This window comes from Oncorhynchus clarkii, chromosome 19 (genome assembly GCF_045791955.1).
Source record: "Oncorhynchus clarkii lewisi isolate Uvic-CL-2024 chromosome 19, UVic_Ocla_1.0, whole genome shotgun sequence".
Classification (NCBI taxonomy): Eukaryota; Metazoa; Chordata; class Actinopteri; order Salmoniformes; family Salmonidae; genus Oncorhynchus; species Oncorhynchus clarkii.
In genome coordinates, this window is record NC_092165.1 from 16,531,940 (window position 1) to 16,554,108 (window position 22,169).

At 42.9% G+C, this 22,169-nt stretch overlaps 1 protein-coding gene across 1 annotated transcript; it reads right to left on the reverse strand.

Annotated features, from left to right (window-relative positions):
• Positions 1–1,640: 1,640 nt before the first annotated feature.
• Positions 1,641–21,266, reverse strand: LOC139374137 (N-acylneuraminate cytidylyltransferase-like). Its single transcript, XM_071115140.1, has 8 exons — positions 20,845–21,266; positions 19,746–19,888; positions 18,282–18,437; positions 8,680–8,810; positions 8,203–8,297; positions 6,657–6,828; positions 4,030–4,192; positions 1,641–2,770 (listed from the first exon to the last, which is right to left on the reverse strand). The coding sequence occupies exons 1-8, from the start codon at positions 21,063–21,065 to the stop codon at positions 2,553–2,555; spliced, it is 1,299 nt and encodes a 432-aa protein (XP_070971241.1). The 5' UTR covers positions 21,066–21,266; the 3' UTR covers positions 1,641–2,552.
• Between the last annotated feature and the right edge of the window lie 903 nt (positions 21,267–22,169).

A 22,169-nucleotide genomic window follows, 5' to 3' on the forward strand; every position in this document is an offset into this window, starting at 1 on the left:
TAACTGTCATGAGCCTTCCATCCATGGAGTCTGTCAGTTTCTTGATCTGTTCACGATCAACTTCACTGAAACAGCAACCACCGCCTCCCAAATGCTGTTCAAAGACGTGTATTCTCTTCCCCCACTGTAAATCTCACATTTGAGAAGGGCTCACAAGTTCTCAATAGGATTTAAATTAGGTGAGGAAGGGGGCCAGGTCATTATTCGGGCATCTTTGAGGCCCTTGCTGGCTAGCCAAGCAGTGGAGTACTTGGATGCAGGTGATGGAGCATTGTCCTGCATAAAGATCATGGGCTTCTTGAATGCTGAGGACTTCTTCCTGTACCACTGCTTGAAGAAAGAATCTTCCAGAAACCGGCAGCAGGTTTGGGAGTTGAGTTTCAGTCCATCTTCAACCCAAAAAGGTCCAACTACCTCATCCTTAATGATAGCAGCCCATACCAGTACCCCTCCTCCACCTTGCTGGTGCCTGACTCAAAGTGGTGCCCCTGTGTCCATTACTGATCCAGCCACGGGCCCATCCACCTGGTCCATCAACAGTCACACTCATTTAATCTGACCCTAAAACCTGTCTTCAGGTATACCTTTGCCCAATCTTGACGCTTTAACTTGTGAATCTTATTCAGCGGTGATCGTGTTTCAGCCTTCTTGACCTTGGCCATGTCTCTGAGCACTTGACACCTTGTACCTCTGGACACCCAAGGTAGGTAGCAGTTCTGGAATATGGTGGAGGAGAGTGGGTTCCTGGTAGCTTGACGTTTAATTCTTCTCAAGTCTTTTGCGTTTTTTGCGCCCCAGTTGACACTTGGCAAACGAACCGTTTGATTGTCCGGTGGTCATTCCTTCAATAGTTTAGCTATTTCAAGAATGTTGCATCCGTCTGAATGGCATTTTACAATTTTGGACTTTTCAGTGTCAGTTACATCTCTCTTTTTTGGCCCATTTTACCTGAGGTAATGAAGCTGCCTAATAATTATGCACACCTTTTGATAAACACAGCAAAATAAAGAAATGTCCCTTTTTTCAGGACCCTGTCTTTCAAAGATAATTCGTAACAATCAAAATAACTTCACACATCTTCATTGTAAGGGTTTAAACATTGTAAAGGGTGCCTTAGGCATGCTGCAAGGAGGCATGAGGACTGCAGATGTGGCCAGGGCAATAAATTGCAAAGCCCGTACTGTGAGACGCCTAAGACAGCACTACAGGGAGAAAGGACGGACAGCTGATCGTCCTCGCAGTGGCAGACCACGTGTAACAACACCAGCACAGGATCGGTTCATCCGAACATCACACCTGCGGGACAGGTACAGGATGGCAACAACAACTGCCTGAGTTACACCAGGAACCCACAATCCTTCCATCAGTGCTCAGACTGTCCGCAATAGGCTGGGAGAGGCTGGACTGAGGGCTTGTAGGCCTGTTGTATGGCAGGTCCTCACCAGAAATCACCGGCAACAACGTCGCCTATGGACATAAACCCACCGTCGCTGGACCAGACAGGACTGGCAAAAAGTGCTCTTCACTGAAGAGTTGCGGTTTTGTCTCACTGGGGTGATGGTCAGATTCCATTTATCACCAAAGGAATGAGCGTTACACCGAGGCCCCCCCCACACACACACACACACACACACACACACTTTATTCAGGGACACATTATTACATTTCTGTTAGTCACGTCTGTGGAACATGATCAGTTTGTCTCAGTTATTGAATCTTGTTATGTTCATACAAATATTTACACATGTTAAGTTTGCTGAAAATAAACGCAGTTGACAGTGAGGACGTTCCTTTTTTGTTGCTGAGTTTATAAGGTGTTAGCTCAGCCTGAGCTAAGTGCATGAAAGTGAGTAAATACTCCAGAGAAAGTATTGAGGATTGTCAATAAGCTTCAAAGTCATTTAGCCTAATCTTTAGCACAGGCACGAGTTTAGGTTTGTCTGATAGTCTAGAATAAAATTACCTGAGTGCCCGTCTGTTTCTGCTCTCTAGTTAACTCTTTTTGGAATTGTAATGCCAAATATGTTTGGAATGACAAGGAGCTGGCAAGCGAGTAAAGACAGACTGGCACTCAGGCTTCAAGAATGCAACTCTTTGTTTAGAACATATCTGAGCCAGATTAGAGTTTGAGCACATTCTAGAGTTTAGAATGCATGTCTGTGACTTTAGAACCCATTCTGGAGTTTAGAATGTATCTCTGTGACTTTAGTACACATTCTAGAGTTTAGAATGTATCTCTGTGACTTTAGAATGTATCTCTGTGACTTTAGAATGTATCTCTGTGACTTTAGAACACATTCTAGAGTTTAGAATGTATCTCTGTGACTTTAGAATGTATCTCTGTGACTTTAGAATGTATCTCTGTGACTTTAGAACCCATTCCGGAGTTTAGAATGTATCTCTGTGACTTTAGAATGTATCTCTGTGACGTTAGAATGTATCTCTGTGACTTTAGAACACATTCTAGAGTTTAGAATGTATCTCTGTGACTTTAGAATGTATCTCTGTGACTTTAGAATGTATCTCTGTGACTTTAGAACCCATTCTAGAGTTTAGAATGTATCTCTGTGGATGCGGTCCTGTTCCATCTGAGACTTGGCCTTCTTCTTGAGCAGCAGGATGAGTTCCGAAAACTCCCTCACAGCCCCGAGGCCTGCAACATTGTGGCAGGAGTATTTAGCAGCATTGATTGCCACCACTGGGGCATCCCGGGGTACTGCACTCAGCCCAGCCAGGTTCAGACAGTCAACATCTGGTGCATCTGGTGCACCTGTAGGAGGGATGGAATGGAGGGGTGAGATGAGTTTGTTTATCTATTAAAGTGTCCATAAGGTGGTTCTGGAAGTATTCATAGGATGATTAGTATGTTGCAAAAACACAACATGGATAAAATATGCAAAAACATTACATGATTTAAGGAAATCATAGAAATTGATTTTTTTTTATGAATAGTTTCCAATTTTGGGTTTAGGGAAATCTTAAAAATGAATTACTGAAATCATGCACTGAACATAAAATAAACGCAACATGCAACAATTGACGCTACAGTTCATATAAGGCAATCAGTCAATTGAAATAAAGACAGAGATTTGTCCGTGAAGAGCATGCTTCTCCAGCGTTCCAGTGGACATTGAAGTTGAGCATTTGCCCACTGAAGTCGGTTACGGCGCCAAACCGCAGTCAGGTAAAGACCCTGGTGAGGATGACGAGCAAGCAGATAAGCTTCCCTGAGACGGTTTCTGACAATTTCCCTGAGACGGTTTCTGAAACCCACAGTTTCATCAGCTATCCGGGAGGCTGTTCTTAGATAATCCTGAAGGTGAAGTAGCTGGATGTGGAGGTCTTTGGGCTGGCGGGGTTATACGTGGTCTGTGGTTATGAGGACGGTTTGATGTGCCAGATGAGGCGGCTTATGGTAGACAAATGAACATTAAATTCTCAGGCAACAACTCTGGTGGACATTCCTGCAGTCAGCATGCCAATTGCATGCTCCCTCAAAAACCTGAGAAAACTTGTTACAAAACGGCACATAGTGGCCTTTTATTATCCCCAGGACAAGGTGCACCTGTGTAACAATCATGCTGTTTAAATCAGGTTCTTGATATGCCACACGTCAGGTGGATGGACTATATTGGCAAAGGAGAAATGCTCACTAACAGGGATGTAAACAAATTTATGCACAACATTTTAGAGAAATAAACATTTTGTACATATGGAAAATATCTGGGATCTTTTATTTCAGCTCATGTTTCATGGGACCAACACTTTACATGTTAGGTTTACATTTCTGTTCAGTATAGAAATTGAATCTCAATTTCTCCAGGACTTGACAGCTGACATTGCCCATAAATATCAATTGACTGACAGTGACATGAACTCAGAACAATGCCAGTAGTTTTCTGCAGTGGTAGCCTAACCTACATGCAGAAGGCAAATAGAGAGCCACTTTACAAATGATCACTAAACAAGTAAATGTAGTAGTAATATTAGTACTAGTAGTCAGTTAAGTGAAAAGAATAGTGAGTTTACCCATATAGGCAACTTCCTTCCAGCCCAGATCCCTGTCGTCCATCATGGCTTTGGCCTCACCCTGGATGTCCTTGCCCAGCTGTCTGACCTCGCAGCCCGTTCTCTGGGACAGCTTGTCAGCCAAGGCCTTGGTCAGGTCCTCACTGGACGAGATCAGGATCACCTGGAGGAGACAGCATAAAACACTTGATTTATTGTCTAAGTGTTCTATGCAAGCTCTGATGTGTGCTTTTTTTTAGGGGGGGGGGGGGGGATGTTGACCTCTGCCTGACCCCGAGACTGCCTGCCGTTCTGTACCTTTTTAGACTCTGATCTGGATGTCTGACCTCTGCCTGCCCTTGACCTGTCGTTTTGCCTGCCCCCTGTTCTAGCAATAAACGGTGTTACTTCAACACTGTCGGCATCTGGGTCTCCTCCTGAAACATGATACACATGACAGCTAGAGTAAATAGTAGCCTGTGTGTGTTTAATGGGTGGTGGTTTCAGTGTTGAGCTGTGGCTTATCTAGACGTACCAGGGGCAGACAGTAACTTGGCTACTGTGCTGGACTTGGGTATCTAACAGGGGTTTATTTTTTTTCTATAGCATGGCTTTTAAAGGAAATTAGATGTTTGTGACTTATATTTATCTAATATATACACAGTGCACAAAACATTAAGAACACACTTCCTAATATTGAGTTACTAATATCAATTCATTGGGTATGGACCCTATAAGGTGTCGAATGCGTTCCACAGGGATGCTGGCCCATGTTGACTCCCACAGTTGTGTCAAGTTGACTGGATGTCCTTTGGGTGGTGGTACACACTTGATACACACGGGAAACTGTTGAGTGTGAAAAACCCAGCAGCGTTGCTGTTCTTGGCACAAACCGGTGTGCCTGGCACCTACTACCATACCCCATTCAAAGGCACTTCAATCTCTGAATGGCACACATTCACCCTCTGAATGGCACACATACGCAATCCATGTCTCAAGGCTTAAAAATCCTTCTTTAACCTGTCTCCTCCCCTTCATCTACACTGAATGAAGTGGATTTAACAAGTGACATCAATAAGGGATCATATTTCACCCAGTGGGTTTGTCATGGAAAGAGCAGGTATTCTTAATGTTTTGTACACAAAGTGTATATATATCTTGTAAGAATTTGTCACTGTCGTGTGAATGTTGCCATTTTTTTGTTTACTATATATCTTTATCTTATCTGACTTGCCACAACTGAAGTGTCTTCTGGAAAAATAAAGTCATTATATTCGAATACTATTTCAGAAGGTACGGTCACACAAATTTCCGAGATGGCAAAGGTTCGGATGGATATTGTCATTTATCAGCATATTAACCAACCTCTACCTCGCAACCCCAAACTGTTCGCACCCCTCCTGTTGGCAGAGAGAAAAATGTGCAGTTTTAAAACTCTTTGCCTGCAATTCTACACATGTTCCATGTCTTATGTGTGTTCAGATCATACCATGAGTCAAATCCTGACAAAATGTCCCCCTCCCCCCAAACTGTATTTATATTTATATAATTATTATTTTAAAAACTCGGTCAGAACCCGCAGTCTGTACTGACCCCGTTCTGGGTCCAGATCACAGTCCGCCTATTCTTATTTATTTAACTAGTCAGTTAAGAACAAATTCTAATTTACAATGACGGCCTACCGGGGAACAGTGGGTTAACTGCCTTGTTCAGGGACAGAGCGCCACATTTTTACCTTGTCAGCTCGGGGATTCGATCCAGCAACCTTTCGGTTAACCACTAGGCTACCTGCCGCCCCTGTTGAGTATGGATGACCTCTAACTTCACTATCAAAACAATGAATTGTCTCCTTTTTTTCATATGTAATTGGGAAATTTAAGATGACTAAAGTTCATCTTTGGTTTGGAGTGATCAACACAATGTTTAGCATATTTTGAGTTCCTGTAATACACATGATTTCCAGTGTTCTATTTGTGACACTCAAGGTGCAGGTTGATGGTCACTAGACTTGATACTGAATGTTATGGATTATTCTCCTATCTGTTGATAGTGGTTGACGCCAGACGGGATGTACAAGGACACACTGATTATTCACTGTTGTATTGTACTGATTACATCCTGTGAACACTGTGATTCTGTAGCAGCTGACAGTCGCTGCCTTTTTGTTTTGTCTTCCTACAAGCCTCTCTGGCTGGTGTTTACAGAACATTTGGCGCTGTCTGATTAGGATAGAAAGGTCCCGTCTCCAAGAGGTCAGTTAGACATTTTCTCTGCTTCTGGGCTAGATGGTGTCTCCCTGTTGCAACTTGTAATAAAACCGATATATTTTAGATTGACTTTACCAACCCTCTCCTTTTTGTTCACCTGGAAATTCCTATTTACAACATAGACAACACATGTATTTGTGGAAGCAGTAATCACATGATTGGGATTCTCTTTCAACTGTAAAAAAAATTAAAAAAAATAAAGTAAAGCCTGTCTGTCACTATTTGCTGTTACCACATGTGATCTTTTAAATTCCAACGACGAATCGACGTCGATCTTCCATCATCCGTATTCATCGAAGTTATCTTTGCAACCGTATCTCCTTTCCCTCTCTGGTGTATGTCCTATATGTTCTATGTGTTCTATATCTACAGTCGACGTACCTCCACGCCCTCTCCCTGCAGCATGCGGATACCCGTGGTATCTCTGGTGTTGACAGAGACCATCTCCTCTCCAGAAAGAGAGATGAGGACGCGGCCGTCAGTCAGACAGCCGGAGACGTTACACAGCAGCAGACGCACCGCCTCAGGCTTGTCCAGGCCAAAGTAACCAAACCTGGAGAGGAACAAATCAAATACAATTGTATCAAGAAATCTTATTTGTCACATGCTTCGCAGACAGCTGGCGTAGACTAAAGGTGAAATGCTCACTTTTACGGGCCATTCCCAACCATGCAGAGAGAGAGGGAAAAAAAGTAAAAATTAACTCAAGTAATACATACACAATGAGTAATGATAACATGGCTACCAGTACCGAGTCAATGTGCAGGGATACGAGGTAGTTGAGGTAGATATGTACATATAGGTAAGGATAAAGTGACTAGGACAATGGGCTAGATAAACATCATGTGATGAGTCAAAAGAGATTATTACAAAAACGGTCATTGCAGATATTCCAAGTAGCTATTGGTTTGCTATTTAACTAACTATTTAGCAGTCTTATAGCTTGGGGGTCCTGTTGTTTCATGACTTGGTGCATCGGTACCACTTCCAGTGCAGTATCAGAGAGAACAGGCTATGATTTTGGTGGCTGGAGTCTTTGACAATTTTAGGGCCTTCCTCTGACCCCGACTGGTATAAAGTTCCTTGATGGCAGGGAGCTCGGACCTAGTGATGTACTGGGTCATACGCACTACCCTTCGTAGCGCCTTGCGGTCGAATGCCAAGCAGTTGTTGTACCAGAACACACAGGGAAATGCATTTGTATAATGACTCCTCTGTGTTACATCAATGTTAATTGTGTTGCCTCTTGAGGATCCGCCCTTTTTTTTCAATTTTCGCCTAAAATGACATACCCAAATCTAACTGCCCGTAGCTCAGGCCCTGAAGCAACGATATGCATATTATTGTTACCATTTGAAAGGAACGTAGGACAAAATAACACAATAGATCTGGTAAAAGATAATACAAAGAAAAAACCAACTGTTCTTTTGTATTTTTTTTGTACCATCATCTTTGAAATGCAAGAGAAAGGCCATAATGTATTATTCCAGCCAAGTTGAAATGTAGGTTTTGGCCACTAGATGGCAGCAGTGTATGTGCAAATTTTTAGACTGATCCAAATGAACCATTGCATTTCTGTTCAAAATGTTGTATCATGACTGCCCAAATGTGCCTAATTTGTTTATTAATAACTTTTCATGTTCAAAATTGTGCACTCTCCTCAAACAATAACATGGTATTCTTTCACTGTAATAGCTACTGTAAATTGGACAGTGCAGTTAGATTAACAATAATTGAAGCTTTCTGACAATATCAGATATGTCTATGTCCTGGGAAATGTTATTGTTACTTACAACCTTATGCTAATCGCATTAGCCTACGTTAGCTCAACCGTCCTGTGGAAGGGACACCGATAAAGTTTGTTCAAGTAAACACAGAGAGAGAGAGAGAGAGAATTTGAAGCTCTGAGTCAGTGACTTCAGACTACCTCAGTACTCTCTGTTCTGCCACGGGCCAATCGATATCCACATCAATATCCACACTGTACTCTGGCAGCATCTCATAGTAAGCCCACTTTCCCCCCTGAGAAAGACAATGCAAGAGAAAGGTGATTTTCAATTATCATTTGAAACAACGGCAGTTGACAATAGAAGATCTAGAATTATAGATCAGTAAGTCGATTTCTCAGTGTGTCTTTTGTCTCTGGTCAAGCTCACATCCGCTGAATGACTAAACATTATTGATCACCTGAGGAAAATAAGGTTCACCTCCAGCAGCAGATATGCACATCAGGACCAGTGTTCATAAAGCGTCTCAGGATAGGAGTGCTGATCTAGAACCAGGTCCTCCATGCCCATACAATCTCATTAATAATGATAGAAAAGGGAAAACTGATCCTGGACCAACAATCCTATCCTGAAACACTTTGTGACTATGGGCCCCGATGGGGTATAGTGGCAGTTACCTGCAGGCCTTCCTCTATTGTCGCTCTGGTATGAATGTAGAAAGATCCGTTCTCACACAGCTCTCCATCCCAGTCCTGTCTCCGGGGCCTGTTAGACGGGTCAAGGTTGAGTGGCTTGGTGGCTACACTACCTGAAGAGGAGAGAGCAAAATAATCAATATCAGTTAATAGGTTCTAACTAGGGTTAATACTATGATTAAGCTTGAAGCCCTGGGTCTGAATCCTGCCCTGTGCAACTGGGTCCTGGCCTTCCCCAGGTGGTGAAGGTAGGAAGCAACACCTTCACTTCCCTGATCCTCAACACAGGGGCCCCACAAGGGTGTGTAATTAGCCCCCTACTTTACTCCTGTTCACACAGGACTGTGTGGCCATGCCTCCGACTCAATCACCACGTTTGCAGACGACACAACAGTCGTAGGCCTGATTACCAACAATGACGAGACAGCCTACAGCACATATGTCAGAGTCAAGGCCCGCGGGCCACATCCGGCCCGCAAGAAGGTTTTTTACGGCCCCTGGGATGATCTTGATTTATTATTAGAACCGGCCCGCAGCAAGCCGGCAGCCCGCAGATCTTTTACACGCACCAATACTACATTTCCCACAATGCAAAGGTGACGCACCGAGCAGTAGGCTGCTTCATTTCAATATTTATTGGCACAGCAGTCGTCAGCATCACAGTAAAATTAACTTTCAGATACCCATCAAAAATGGCAAAACGGAAGGTGGATACTGAGAACCGGGGGTTTCAAACAAGGTGGGAGTCGGAGTATATGTTCACGAAGGTAGCTGGAAAACCTGTGTGTCTTCTGTGTGGAGAAAGTGTGGCGGTACTGAAAGAGTATAATCTGAGACGACATTATGAAACGAAACACGCGGACAAAAACAAGAATATGGACATGGAACAAAGGCTACAAAAGGCAGAGGAATTAAAACGAGGCCTCAAATCTCGACAGGCTCTGTTCAAAAAAGCCAAATCACAAGGCCAGGCTGCTGTCAAGGCCAGTTTTATTTTGGCAGAAGAGATCGCTAAATCAGCCCGGCCATTTACGGAGGGGGATTTCATCAAAAACTGCATGATTAAAGTTTGTGACGAAGTTTGCCCAGAAAAAAGGCAACTCTTTTTAAATGTGAGTCTGAGCAGAAACACCATTGCCGAGAGAGTAGACCAGTTGTCCATCAATCTAAAAGAGCAGCTTGTGAAAAAGGGAAAAGATTTTATTGCATATTCCTTGGCTGTGGATGAGAGCACCGACATTTCTGACATTGCCCAGTTGTCAATTTTCATCCGCGGAGTGGACTCCAGCCTAAGCGTGACAGAGGAGTTTTTGGCTTTACGTCCTATGCATGGCACAACTACGGGGCATGATTTGTATGAAGAGGTGTCAAGATGTGTAAATGAGATGGAGCTGCCTTGGGAAAAACTCGTGGGTTTGACAACCGACGGAGCACCTGCGATGTGTGGACACAGGAGCGGACTGGTGGCGAAGATACGGGAAAAGATGCAAGAGGAAAACGCGACAGGTGAGCTGACAGCTTATCATTGTATCATACACCAGGAAGCGTTGTGCGGTAAAGCCTTGAAAATGGAGCATGTAATGAGCATCATCACGCGCACAGTTAACTTTATCAGAGCCAAAGGTTTGAATCACCGCCAGTTCAAGGCATTTCTGACGGAGTTAGAAACGGAGCATGGTGATTTGCCTTATCACACAGAGGTGCGATGGCTAAGCCAGGGAAAGGTGCTTCAAAGATGTTTCGAGCTTCGTGAGGAGATTTGTCTATTCTTGGACAGCAAAGGGAAAGACACAACACAACTCCGAGACGAAATGTTTCTGTGTGAAATGGCTTTTCTGTGTGACATTACGAGTCATCTGAATGCAATAAACTTGCAGCTGCAGGGTCGGGATCGTGTCATCTCTGATATGTACAGTACAGTGAAGGCATTTAAAACCAAACTGACTCTGTGGGAGACGCAGATGCGGAAAGAAAATTTGAGCCACTTTCCCAGCTGCCAGACCATGAAAGAGAAGCTCTCTACCAGTGCGTTCCCGAGCACACAGTTGGCTGATAAAATAGGTATGCTTACCACTGACTTTCGACGCCGATTTGCTGACTTTGAAGCACAAAAAAGCAGGTTGGAACTGCTCGGTAACCCATTTGCTGTTGACGTGGAAAGCTCACCACCAAACCTCCAAATGGAGTTGATTGACCTCCAATGCAATGATGCACTGAGGGAAAAATATGCGGCAGTGGGTGCTGCGGAGTTTGCCCGTTTCCTCCCCGGCACAATGCCCCAGCTGCGCATCCAGGCTGCTCAAACGTTGTCTATGTTTGGCAGCACATACCTGTGTGAACAACTGTTTTCTTTGATGAACCTGAACAAAACATCACACAGAAGTCGACTTACTGCTGAACACCTCCACTCAATTCTGAGGATTTCTTCAGCTCAGAGCCTTACCCCGAACATTGATGAACTTGTGGAAAAGATGGGACACCACCAAGTATCACCCTCAACCTCAAACAAGTGAACATTACTGTGCAATCACATATTTAGAGTTTTTACTCAGTTCAAGTTTAAAAGTTAAAATTTAATATTTGTTTTCACTGCATGTTACTTCTCCTTAAACAAAGTGTTGTTTTTGATTAATAGATTTTTGCACTTTATTTTTTTGTATTTCAATCCAATTATATTTTAAAAATATTTCAGTTGAGTGGATGATAGAAAATTGCTATTATTGTTTTTTCTTTGAAGTAAATTTAGCCCACTTTTGCTAAAATAGAAAATATAGTCTACTGATGGTGCCTTGAATACCGGTTTCTTTCATTTAATGTTCATGTTATGGGGATATTTATATAAAGGAAATTTGTCTTTTGTGTCTGTTGAAAATTAAAGATTACTGACAGAGCCATAAGAAAATATTGCTTTATTTATCTGATCATATTGTAATATATTTGTTAGGTTTTCAGTAGGTTCAATTAGGTTCACTAGACTATATGCGTCATTTAAAAATTTTTCAATGAACTTTCGAACAGTCCGGCCCTCGTCTTGTAGCTGATTTTTTTATTTGGCCCTCCGTCCATTTGACTTTGACACCCCTGGCCTACAGGGAGAAAGTGAGGGCCCTGGCGGAGTGGTGCCAAGAAAATAACCTCTCCCTCAACGTCAACAAAACGAAGAAGCTGATCGTGGACTTCAGGAGACAACAGAGAGAGCGCGCCCATGTTCACATTGACGGGACCGCAGTGGAGAAGGTGAAAAGCTTCAAGTTTCTCGGCGCACACATGACTGACAATCTGAAGTGGTCGACCCACACAGACAGTGTGAAGAAGGCGCAACCGCGCCTCTTCAACCTCAGGAGGCTGAAGAAATTTGGCTTGGCCCTTAAGACCCTCACAAACTTTTACAGATGTATAATTGAGAGCATCCTGTCGGGCTGTATCACCGTCTGGTACGGCAACTGCTTCGCCCACAACCGTAAGGCTCTCCAGAGGGTGGTGCGGTCTGCCCAACGCATCACAGGGGGTTCACTGCCTGACCTCCAGGACACCTACAGCACCCGATGTCACAGGAAGACCAAAAATATCATCAAGAAGAACAACCACCCGAGCCACGGCCTGTTCACCCCCATATCATCCAAGAAGGCGAGGTCAGTACAGGTGCATCAAAGCTGGGACCGAGTGACTGAAAAACAGCTTCTAACTCAAGGCCATCAGACTGTTAAATAACCATCTCTAGCTGGCTACCACCCGGTTACTCAACCCTGCACCTTAGAGGCTGCTGCCCTAGGTACATAGACATGGAATCACTGATCACTTTAAATAGACCGCTAGTTACTTTAATAGTGTTTACATATTGTTTTACTCATTTCATATGTACAGTGAGGGAAAAAAGTATTTGATCCCCTGCTGATTTTGTACATTTGCCCACTGACAAAGAAATGATCCGTCTATAATTTTAATGGTAGGTTTATTTGAACAGTGAGTGACAGAATAACAACAAAAAAATCCAGAAAAATGCATGTCAAAAATGTTATACATTTATTTGCATTTTAATGAGGGAAATAAGTATTTGACCCCCTCTCAATCAAAAAGATTTCTGGCTCCCAGGTGTCTTTTATACAGGTAACGGGCTGAGATTAGGAGCACACTCTTAAAGGGAGTGCTTCTAATCTCAGTTTGTTACCTGTATAAAAAACACCTGTCCACAGAAGCAATCAATCAATCAGATTCCAAACTCTCCACCATGACCAAAACAAAAGAGCTCTCCAAGGATGTCAGGGACAAGATTGTAGACCTACACAAGGCTGGAATGGGCTACAAGACCATCGCCAAGCAGCTTGGTGAGAAGGTGACAACAGTTGGTGCGATTATTCGCAAATGGTAGAAACACAAAATAACTGTCAATCTACCTCGGCCTGGGGCGCCATGCAAGATCTCACCTCGTGGAGTTGCAATGATCATGAGAACGGTGAGGAATCAGCCCAGAACTACACGGGAGGATCTTGTCAATGATCTCAAGGCAGCTGGGACCATAGTCACCAAGAAAACAATTGGTAACACACTATGCCGTGAAGGACTGAAATCATGCAGCGCCCGCAAGGTCCCCCTGCTCAAGAAAGCACATATACATGCCCGTCTGAAGTTTGCCAATGAACATCTGAATGATTCAGAGGACAACTGGGTGAAAGTGTTGTGGTCAGATGAGACCAAAATGGAGCTCTTTGGCATCAACTCAACTCGCTGTGTTTGGAGGAGGAGTAATGCTGCCTATGACCCCAAGAACACCATCCCCACCGTCAAACATGGAGGTGGAAACATTATGCTTTGGGGGTGTTTTTCTGCTAAGGGGACAGGACAACTTCACCGCATCAAAGGGATGATGGATGGGGCCATGTACCATCAAATCTTGGGTGAGAACCTCCTTCCCTCAGCCAGGGCATTGAAAATGGGTCGTGGATGGGTATTCCAGCATGACAATGACCCAAAACACACGGCCAAGGCAACAAAGGAGTGGCTCAAGAAGAAGCACATTAAGGTCCTGGAGTGACCTAGCCAGTCTCCAGAACTTAATCCCATAAAAAATCTGTGGAGGGAGCTGAAGGTTTGAGTCGCCAGCATTGAAACATTAATAGCTTGGACAAGATCTGCAAAAAGGAGTGGGACAAAATCCCTCCTGAGATGTGTGCAAACCTGGTGGCCAACTACAAGAAACGTCTGACTCTGTGATTGCCAACAAGGGTTTTGCCACCAAGTACTAAGTAATGTTTTGCACAGGGGTCAAACACTTATTTCCTTCATTAAAATGTAAATCAATTTATAACATTTTTGGCATGTGTTTTTCTGGATTTTTTTGTTGTTATACTGTCTCTCACTGTTCAAATAAACCTACCATTAAAATTATAGATCGATCATTTCTTTGTCAGTGGGCAAACGTACAAAATCAGCAGGGGATCAAATACATTTTCCCTCACTGTATATACTGTACTCTACTGTATTTTAGTGAATGCCACTCAGCCATTGCTCTAATATTTATATATTTCTGAATTCCATTCTTTTACTTTTAGATTTGTGTGTATTGTTGTGAATTGTTAGATACTACTTCACTTTTGGAGTTTGGAACACATGCATTTTGCTACACCTGCATTTTGGGGCTAGGCCCCTTTTTTCTCAATTTCCTCCTGAATGACGTGCCCAAAGTAAACTGCCTGTGGCTCAGGCCCTGAAGCCAGGATATGCATATAATTGGTACCATTGGAAAGAAAACACTTTGAAGTTTGTAGAAATGTTAAAATAATGTCGGAGAATATCAAATCAAATCAAATCAAATCAAATTTATTTATATAGCCCTTCGTACATCAGCTGATATCTCAAAGTGCTGTACAGAAACCCAGCCTAAAACCCCAAACAGCAAGCAATGCAGGTGTAGAAGCACGGTGGCTAGGAAAAACTCCCTAGAAAGGCCAAAACCTAGGAAGAAACCTAGAGAGGAACCAGGCTATGTGGGGTGGCCAGTCCTCTTCTGGCTGTGCCGGGTGGAGATTATAACAAAACATGGTCAAGATGTTCAAATGTTCATAAATGACCAGCATGGTCGAATAATAATAAGGCAGAACAGTTGAAACTGGAGCAGCAGCACAGTCAGGTGGACTGGGGACAGCAAGGAGTCATCATGTCAGGTATTCCTGGGGCATGGTCCTAGGGCTCAGGTCCTCCGAGAGAGAGAAAGAAAGAGAGAATTAGAGAGAGCATATGTGGGGTGGCCAGTCCTCTTCTGGCTGTGCCGGGTGGAGATTATAACAGAACATGGCCAAGATGTTCAAATGTTCATAAATGACCAGCATGGTCGAATAATATTAAGGCAGAACAGTTGAAACTGGAGCAGCAGCACAGCCAGGTGGACTGGGGACAGCAAGGAGTCATCATGTCAGGTAGTCCTGGGGCATGGTCCTAGGGCTCAGGTCCTCCGAGGGAAGAGAGAGAGAGAGAATTAGAGAACGCACACCTAGATTCACACAGGACACCGAATACGACAGGAGAAGTACTCCAGATATAACAAACTGACCCTAGCCCCCCGACACATAAACTACTACTGCAGCATAAATACTGGAGACTGAGACAGGAGGGGTCAGGAGACACTGTGGCCCATTCCGAGGACACCCCCGGACAGGGCCAAACAGGAAGGATATAACCCCACCCACTTTGCCAAAGCACAGCCCCCACACCACTAGAGGGATATCTTCAACCACCAACTTACCATCCTGAGACAAGGCTGAGTATAGCCCACAAAGACCTCCGCCACGGCACAACCCAAGGGGGGGGGGGGGGGGGGGGGGGCGCCAACCCAGACAGGATGACCACATCAGTGACTCAACCCACTCAGGTGACGCACCCCCTCCAGGGACGGCATGAGAGAGCCCCAGTAAGCCAGTGACTCAGCCCCTGTAATAGGGTTAGAGGCAGAGAATCCCAGTGGAAAGAGGGGAACCGGCCAGGCAGAGACAGCAAGGGCGGTTCGTTGCTCCAGAGCCTTTCCGTTCACCCTCCCACTCCTGGGCCAGACTACACTCAATCATATGACCCACTGAAGAGATGAGTCTTCAGTAGAGACTTAAAGGTTGAGACCGAGTTTGCGTCTCTGACATGGGTAGGCAGACCGTTCCATAAAAATGGAGCTCTATAGGAGAAAGCCCTGCCTCCAGCTGTTTGCTTAGAAATTCTAGGGACAATTAGGAGGCCTGCGTCTTGTGACCGTAGCGTACGTGTAGCTATGTACGGCAGGACCAAATCAGAGAGATAGGTAGGAGCAAGCCCATGTAATGCTTTGTAGGTTAGCAGTAAAACCTTGAAATCAGCCCTTGCTTTGACAGGAAGCCAGTGTAGAGAGGCTAGCACTGGAGTAATATGATCAAATTTTTTGGTTCTAGTAAGGATTCTAGCAGCCGTATTTAGCACTAACTGAAGTTTATTTAGTGCTTTATCCGGGTAGCCGGAAAGTAGAGCATTGCAGTAGTCTAACCTAGAAGTGACAAAAGCATGGATAAATTTTTCTGCATCATTTTTGGACAGAAAGTTTCTGATTTTTGCAATGTTACGTAGATGGAAAAAAGCTGTCCTTGAAATGGTCTTGATATGTTCTTCAAAAGAGAGATCAGGGTCCAGAGTAATGCCGAGGTCCTTCACAGTTTTATTTGAGACGACTGTACAACCATTAAGATTAATTGTCAGATTCAACAGAAGATCTCTTTGTTTCTTGGGACCTAGAACAAGCATCTCTGTTTTGTCCGAGTTTAAAAGTAGAAAGTTTGCAGCCATCCACTTCCTTATGTCTGAAACACATTCTTCTAGCAAGGGCAATTTTGGGGCTTCACCATGTTTAATTGAAATGTACAGCTGTGTGTCATCCGCATAGCAGTGAAAGTTAACATTATGTTATATATATATATAATAGATAGATAATATAACACAATAGATATGGTAGGAGAAAATCCAAAGAAAAACCAACCAGAATCTAACCCTAACGCTATCCCTAACCCTAACCCTGTGAATGGCAATATTAGGTCATCATTCCTATGGCTTCCACAGGGTGTCAGCAGTCTATATTCAAGGTTTCAGACTAGTAACTTCAAAAACGATTAAGAAATATCAGTTTTAGTACAGGGACACAGTCTTGGAAATTCGTGTTTGTGCGCGCCATGAAGACAGGACGCACCTGCTAAAATCAGTTTCCTATTGAACATACTTCTTTCTGTAAGAAATATTTTAGTTTGATTACATTTTAGGGTATCTGAGGAGAAAATAGAAACGTATTTTGACTTGTTGAAACAACGTTTAGGGGTAGATTTTCAGATTCCTTTCTCTACATGTTCAACGAGTGGATTACTCAAATCGATGGCGCCAACTAAACTTTTTGGGATATAAAGAAGGATTTTATCTAACAAAATGACACTATATGTTATAGCTGGGACCCTTTGGATGACAAATCAGAGGAAGATTTTCAAAAAGTAAGTGAATATTTAATCGCTATTTGTGAATTCATGAAACCTGTGCCGGTGGAAAAATATGTTTTCGCTGTAATAGCTACTGTAAATCGGACAGTGCAGTTAGATTAACAAGCATTTAAGCGTTCAACCAATATAGGACACTTATATGTACCTAAATGTTTAATATCCATCATTTTTATTATTATTTATTTGAATTGAGCGCCCTCCAGTTTCACCGGAATTTGTCCCGCTAGCGGGACGCCTAGCCCTAAAAGGTTTAACGTCTACTAAATATGTGTGTGACCAATAACATTTGATTTGATTCGATTTTCCTTGTCCAGAGAAAAAAATACGTACTTGTCTAAACACCCCTCATCCCTCTATTGTGATACACAGTGATTGGTGGTGGATGGGATGACTTCCATGTATTGTGCTTGTGAAAGGCACTATATAAACAATTCATTATCATTGAGCATTAGCATCTTACAACAAGCTGTATTAGGTAGGTGTTTTCAAATATAACATATCTAGGCCACTCAAGTTTTTCCTGGCTATGTTGATGTGGCCAGGGCAAACTCCTGACACAATTTATTAAGTAAGGGACAGTTTTTCCTCAGGCACAGATTAAGCCTAATCCTAGACTACAAAGAATTTAATGGAGATTCTCCATTTACCTTTATTAAAATCCAGGAATTGGGTTAATCTGTGTCCGGGAAAACAAACCTACGTGTAAGGCCCTAAACATAACACAAGGCTATCCCGGAAAGCCCTAAACATAACACATGGCTATCCCGGAAAGCCCTAAACATAACACAAGTCTATCCCCGGAAAGCCCTAAACATAACACATGGCTATCCCGGAAAGCCCTAAACATAACACAAGTCTATCCCCGGAAAGCCCTAAACATAACACTTGGCTATCCCGGAAAGCCCTAAACATAACACAAGGCTATCCCGGAAAGCCCTAAACATAACACAAGGCTATCCCAGAAAGCCCTAAACATAACACATGGCTATCCCGGAAAGCCCTAAACATAACACAAGGCTATCCCAGAAAGCCCTAAACATAACACAAGGCTATCCTGGAAAGCTCTAAACATAACACATGGCTATCCCATACCTCCTTTCTTGACCTCCTGCCAGCGAAAGTGGTGTTGTCGGGCCACGGCGAAGACAGACGTGAAGCCCTGATTGGTGATCAACTCCAGGGCCTCCTTCAGGTGGAAGGGGTGCAAGCAGGGAGACGTAGCCTGGATGTGACAGATCACATTCACCTCTGGAAGAAGTCAACACAACACAGCAGATATTTGATTTATCCATTATTTAACCAGATATGAGATATGAATAAACCTATATGGTCACTGTTGACATTTGTAGCTACGGAGTGAGTCCCACATTATTTGGATAAACTCCTATTCATGGGTTGTCTATAGTCACTCTCACACTATCAATAAGATAGCAACTGGAACTCTGTTTATACTTGATATGCAACAATTTACTCGGATTGGGATTATGTTTAGATTAGAAATGGAATTAAAAGACAACACAACGTGAGCATTTTCATTGATGACAGTCGTGCTGGTTTTGTTTCTACCTAGCTAGACAAGAATGGTCACTGATTGGCTGGAGAGTGGAGAGTCAGACCGTACATCTGGTTTCCCAGCAAGTGGTTCTCAGGCTCTGATTAAAAGGCCGGAATGAAAACCTGCAGCAGGCACTACAGCCCTGGAGGTTGTATGTATCAAGTGAAGCAGAGGAGGACTACAGATTTACTGTAATGCGTCTGTGTGTAGCTGGTGTAGATGAGTCAGGCGCAGGACAGCAGATATGAGTAATGTAGGCAATTTTGCTCAACTATAATCACAATACACGTCAATAAATCCAAGGCCACAAATAACGGACCCCAATACAATAAACAATCACTCACAAACAAACCTGGGGGAACAGAGGGTTAAGTAATGAACAAGTAATTGGGGGACTGAAACCAGGTGTGTAAGGACAAAGGACAAAACAAATGGAAAATGAAAAGTGGATAAGCGATGGCTAGAAGGCCAGTGACGGCGAACGCCGCCCGAACAAGGAGAGGGACCGACTTCGGCGGAAGTCGTGACATTTACAATCAGCTTTGCCTCAAAGAACACAATGAATAAGACTACATGGGCTGGGGGGATCTGATCCTAGATCAGTATTCTTGCTCTGAGATGCTTGATACATAGCCGTAGTCTAGCTAATATGTTCTTCTGCATATTTTCTATTAACGGCTGGCATCTATAACAAAGCACTACTTAAGAGTCCTAACAAAGACAGTGAAGCATCAAAGAGGGTGTGGTTTTGTCACAATAAATTATAACAAACGTTGATACTTCCCTGTTGCTATGCCATTGAGTAAATCACAATTGTATTATCTTAATTCCTCACACTTCCCTCCTTGTCTCCTTCTCACAGCACATTGGAGCAGAAGATTTGCAGTTCCTCCACTCAGATCTCCTCCTCTCAGATCTCCTCCTCTAATGCATTTTGAGAAGGAGGCAAGGAGTGAGGACATGAGGAATCAAGGAAATTACAATTGAGATTCACCCCTTACCTGGGTTTAATCGGGCAAATTCCTGGATAGTGTCGAGAGAGCTGGAGGAGTCTTTGGACACCTCTGGGCTCCTGCGGTGAACCTGAGCTCCCCATGCCTTGGCCACCTTCTCAATGTTATCATGATCAGTTGACACCCACACACTGGTGGGAGAAAGAAATTAAGAAGTTGATTCCTCAGGCTTTGTAACAAGTAGGCTGTGGTGGAAAAAAGTACCCAATTGTCATCCTTGAGTGAAAGGAAAGATACCTTTTATAGAAAATGACTCAAGTAAAAGTGAAAGTGACCCGATAAAATACTACTTGAGTAAAAGACTCAAAAGTATTTGGTTTTAAATATAGGTAAGTATCAAAAGTATAAATAAATTCACATTCCTTGTATTTAAGCAAACCAGATGGCATGATTTTCATTTTGTTTTATTTTTATAAATAGGCAGGGGCACACTCCAACACTCAGACATGACTTAGAAATTAAGCATTTGTGTTTAGTGAGTCTGCCAGATCTGAGGCAGTTGGGATGACCAAGGATGTTCTCTTTATAAGTGTGTGAATTGGACCATTTTCATGTCCTTGTAAGCATTCAACATGTAACGAGTACGTTTGGGTGTCAGGGAAAATGTATGGAGTAAAAAGTACATTATTTTCCTTAGGAATGTAGTGGAGTAAAAGTACTCAAACATATACATAGTAAAGTAAAGTACAGATACCCAACAAAACGACATAAGTACTGCAAATACTGCAAAGTATTTTTACTTAGTACACCACTGCAAGTAGGCTACATCAATGCAATCCGGTCTTGCGTGGCCAAGACAAAATCAGAGACAGCTCATTTTCAAACATCCTCTTGAGAAACTATTTCAATAAGAATCTGACATGGGTTTATATTCACACACAAACAATTGATAATGTACAGATATGACTAGATGCATCAATCATCATAGACAACATATACTTTATCACTAGGATGAACAATATTATCCGTGCACGCAAAACAAGAATGTCACATGCATTTGTTGCAGCTAGTTATTATTAACAGCCTCTGAGCAAATCCATATACTGTAGCTACATTGGAAAGTCAATTGTAGATTGAACGGAATCACCTGTCAAACTGTTTGGAATCCACGGCAGCTCTCAGAACCCATCCGATGAGCGGGACGCCGGCCAGAACTTTTATATTCTTCAGGGGGATCCCCTTACTGCCTCCCCTAGCTAGGATCAGGGCTGCAACGTGTATCTTCTCACCGCTGTCTTTGAAAATCGTTGTTTTTCCGTCTATCACATCTTCAAATCCAGATAGCGTACGTTTTCTTGCAGCAGCCATTTGCCTGTGCTGATGAAGTCAATATTGGTCTGCTAATACGGGACTAGTAAAAGACTAGCGCACTACTTGTGTGAAACAATCTAAACTAAATGTATTGGATTGTTAACCAGCATTTGTAACGTGAGTCTGATCATTATCTGTACAGAACAGTTAATATGATAATACTCTGTGGAATATAAAAAGACTTGCTTGATATACAGTACCAGTCAAAAGTTTGAACACGCCTACTCATTCAATGGTTTTTCATTATTTTACTATTTTACAGGGTTGGGGAGTAACGGATTACGTGGAAGGGATTACTAAAAACGGGAACTGTAATCGTTACATTACCAGCAAAAGTATTGTAATCAGATTACCGATACTTTTGAAAATCTAGATGATTACTTCGAGGATTAGTTTTAAATTCAGAACGGTTGTTTGCGGAAAAAAATATTTAACACCTCTGTTTTCTCAATGACTTTCAAATCAGCATTGAAAAAAGGCGCACATTTAAATTTGTTCCACCTGAGCGAGTCTGACCAAAAATCAGAGACCACTATGATGACACACCAAATGTGTTTGATGGATCGCGGGAAAAGAGCAGGAATAGGTTTTTGTAGGCCACAATCCAATATATGTCCCCCAATGGTGCGACTGCTGTCGGCATCCAAAGATTATCCAATTTGAATAAACGCTTGGAGGTAAAGATGACAGTAGTGGCGTAGTCTACGGCGATACGGAGATCACTTATTATTGATATCTACACAGTGCATTGATGTGAATCACACTGCTGCTCTCTCATTTAGCTATTTGCGTTTACAGATTGTGGCTGTTCACAAATCTAAATGTGCATTTGAACCCAATAACGGTTGAATTCTAGAAGTTTAAGCTGCTTATCAATCATTGTTTTTGAAACCAGTGGACAGCCAGTGAAAAATGCGCTCTTGTAAAAACTGCTTAGTGCGGATCCCAGCCTACGGAATAAAAGTGGAGCTTTTATTGCTCAATCTTTTATTGCTCATGCTGGAGAAAAAAAATATCCATAGGCCTAATGGACACATGCTCAAAGTTGCACACTTTTGATTGCCACATTTTTTTCAGGCTTTAACACAATATATATATTTT

Excerpts from the sequence above, each read along its gene's own strand:
- LOC139374137 (XM_071115140.1), bottom strand. The coding sequence starts at position 21,065 with ATGGCTGCTGCAAGAAAACGTACGCTATCTGGATTTGAAGATGTGATA. Across the intron at positions 4,193-6,656 it reads TGCAGGGAGAGGGCGTGGAG|GTGATCCTGATCTCGTCCAG; the intron begins GTACGTCGACTG and ends TGTCTCCTCCAG. Across the intron at positions 2,771-4,029 it reads GAAGGAAGTTGCCTATATGG|GTGCACCAGATGCACCAGAT; the intron begins GTAAACTCACTA and ends TCCCTCCTACAG.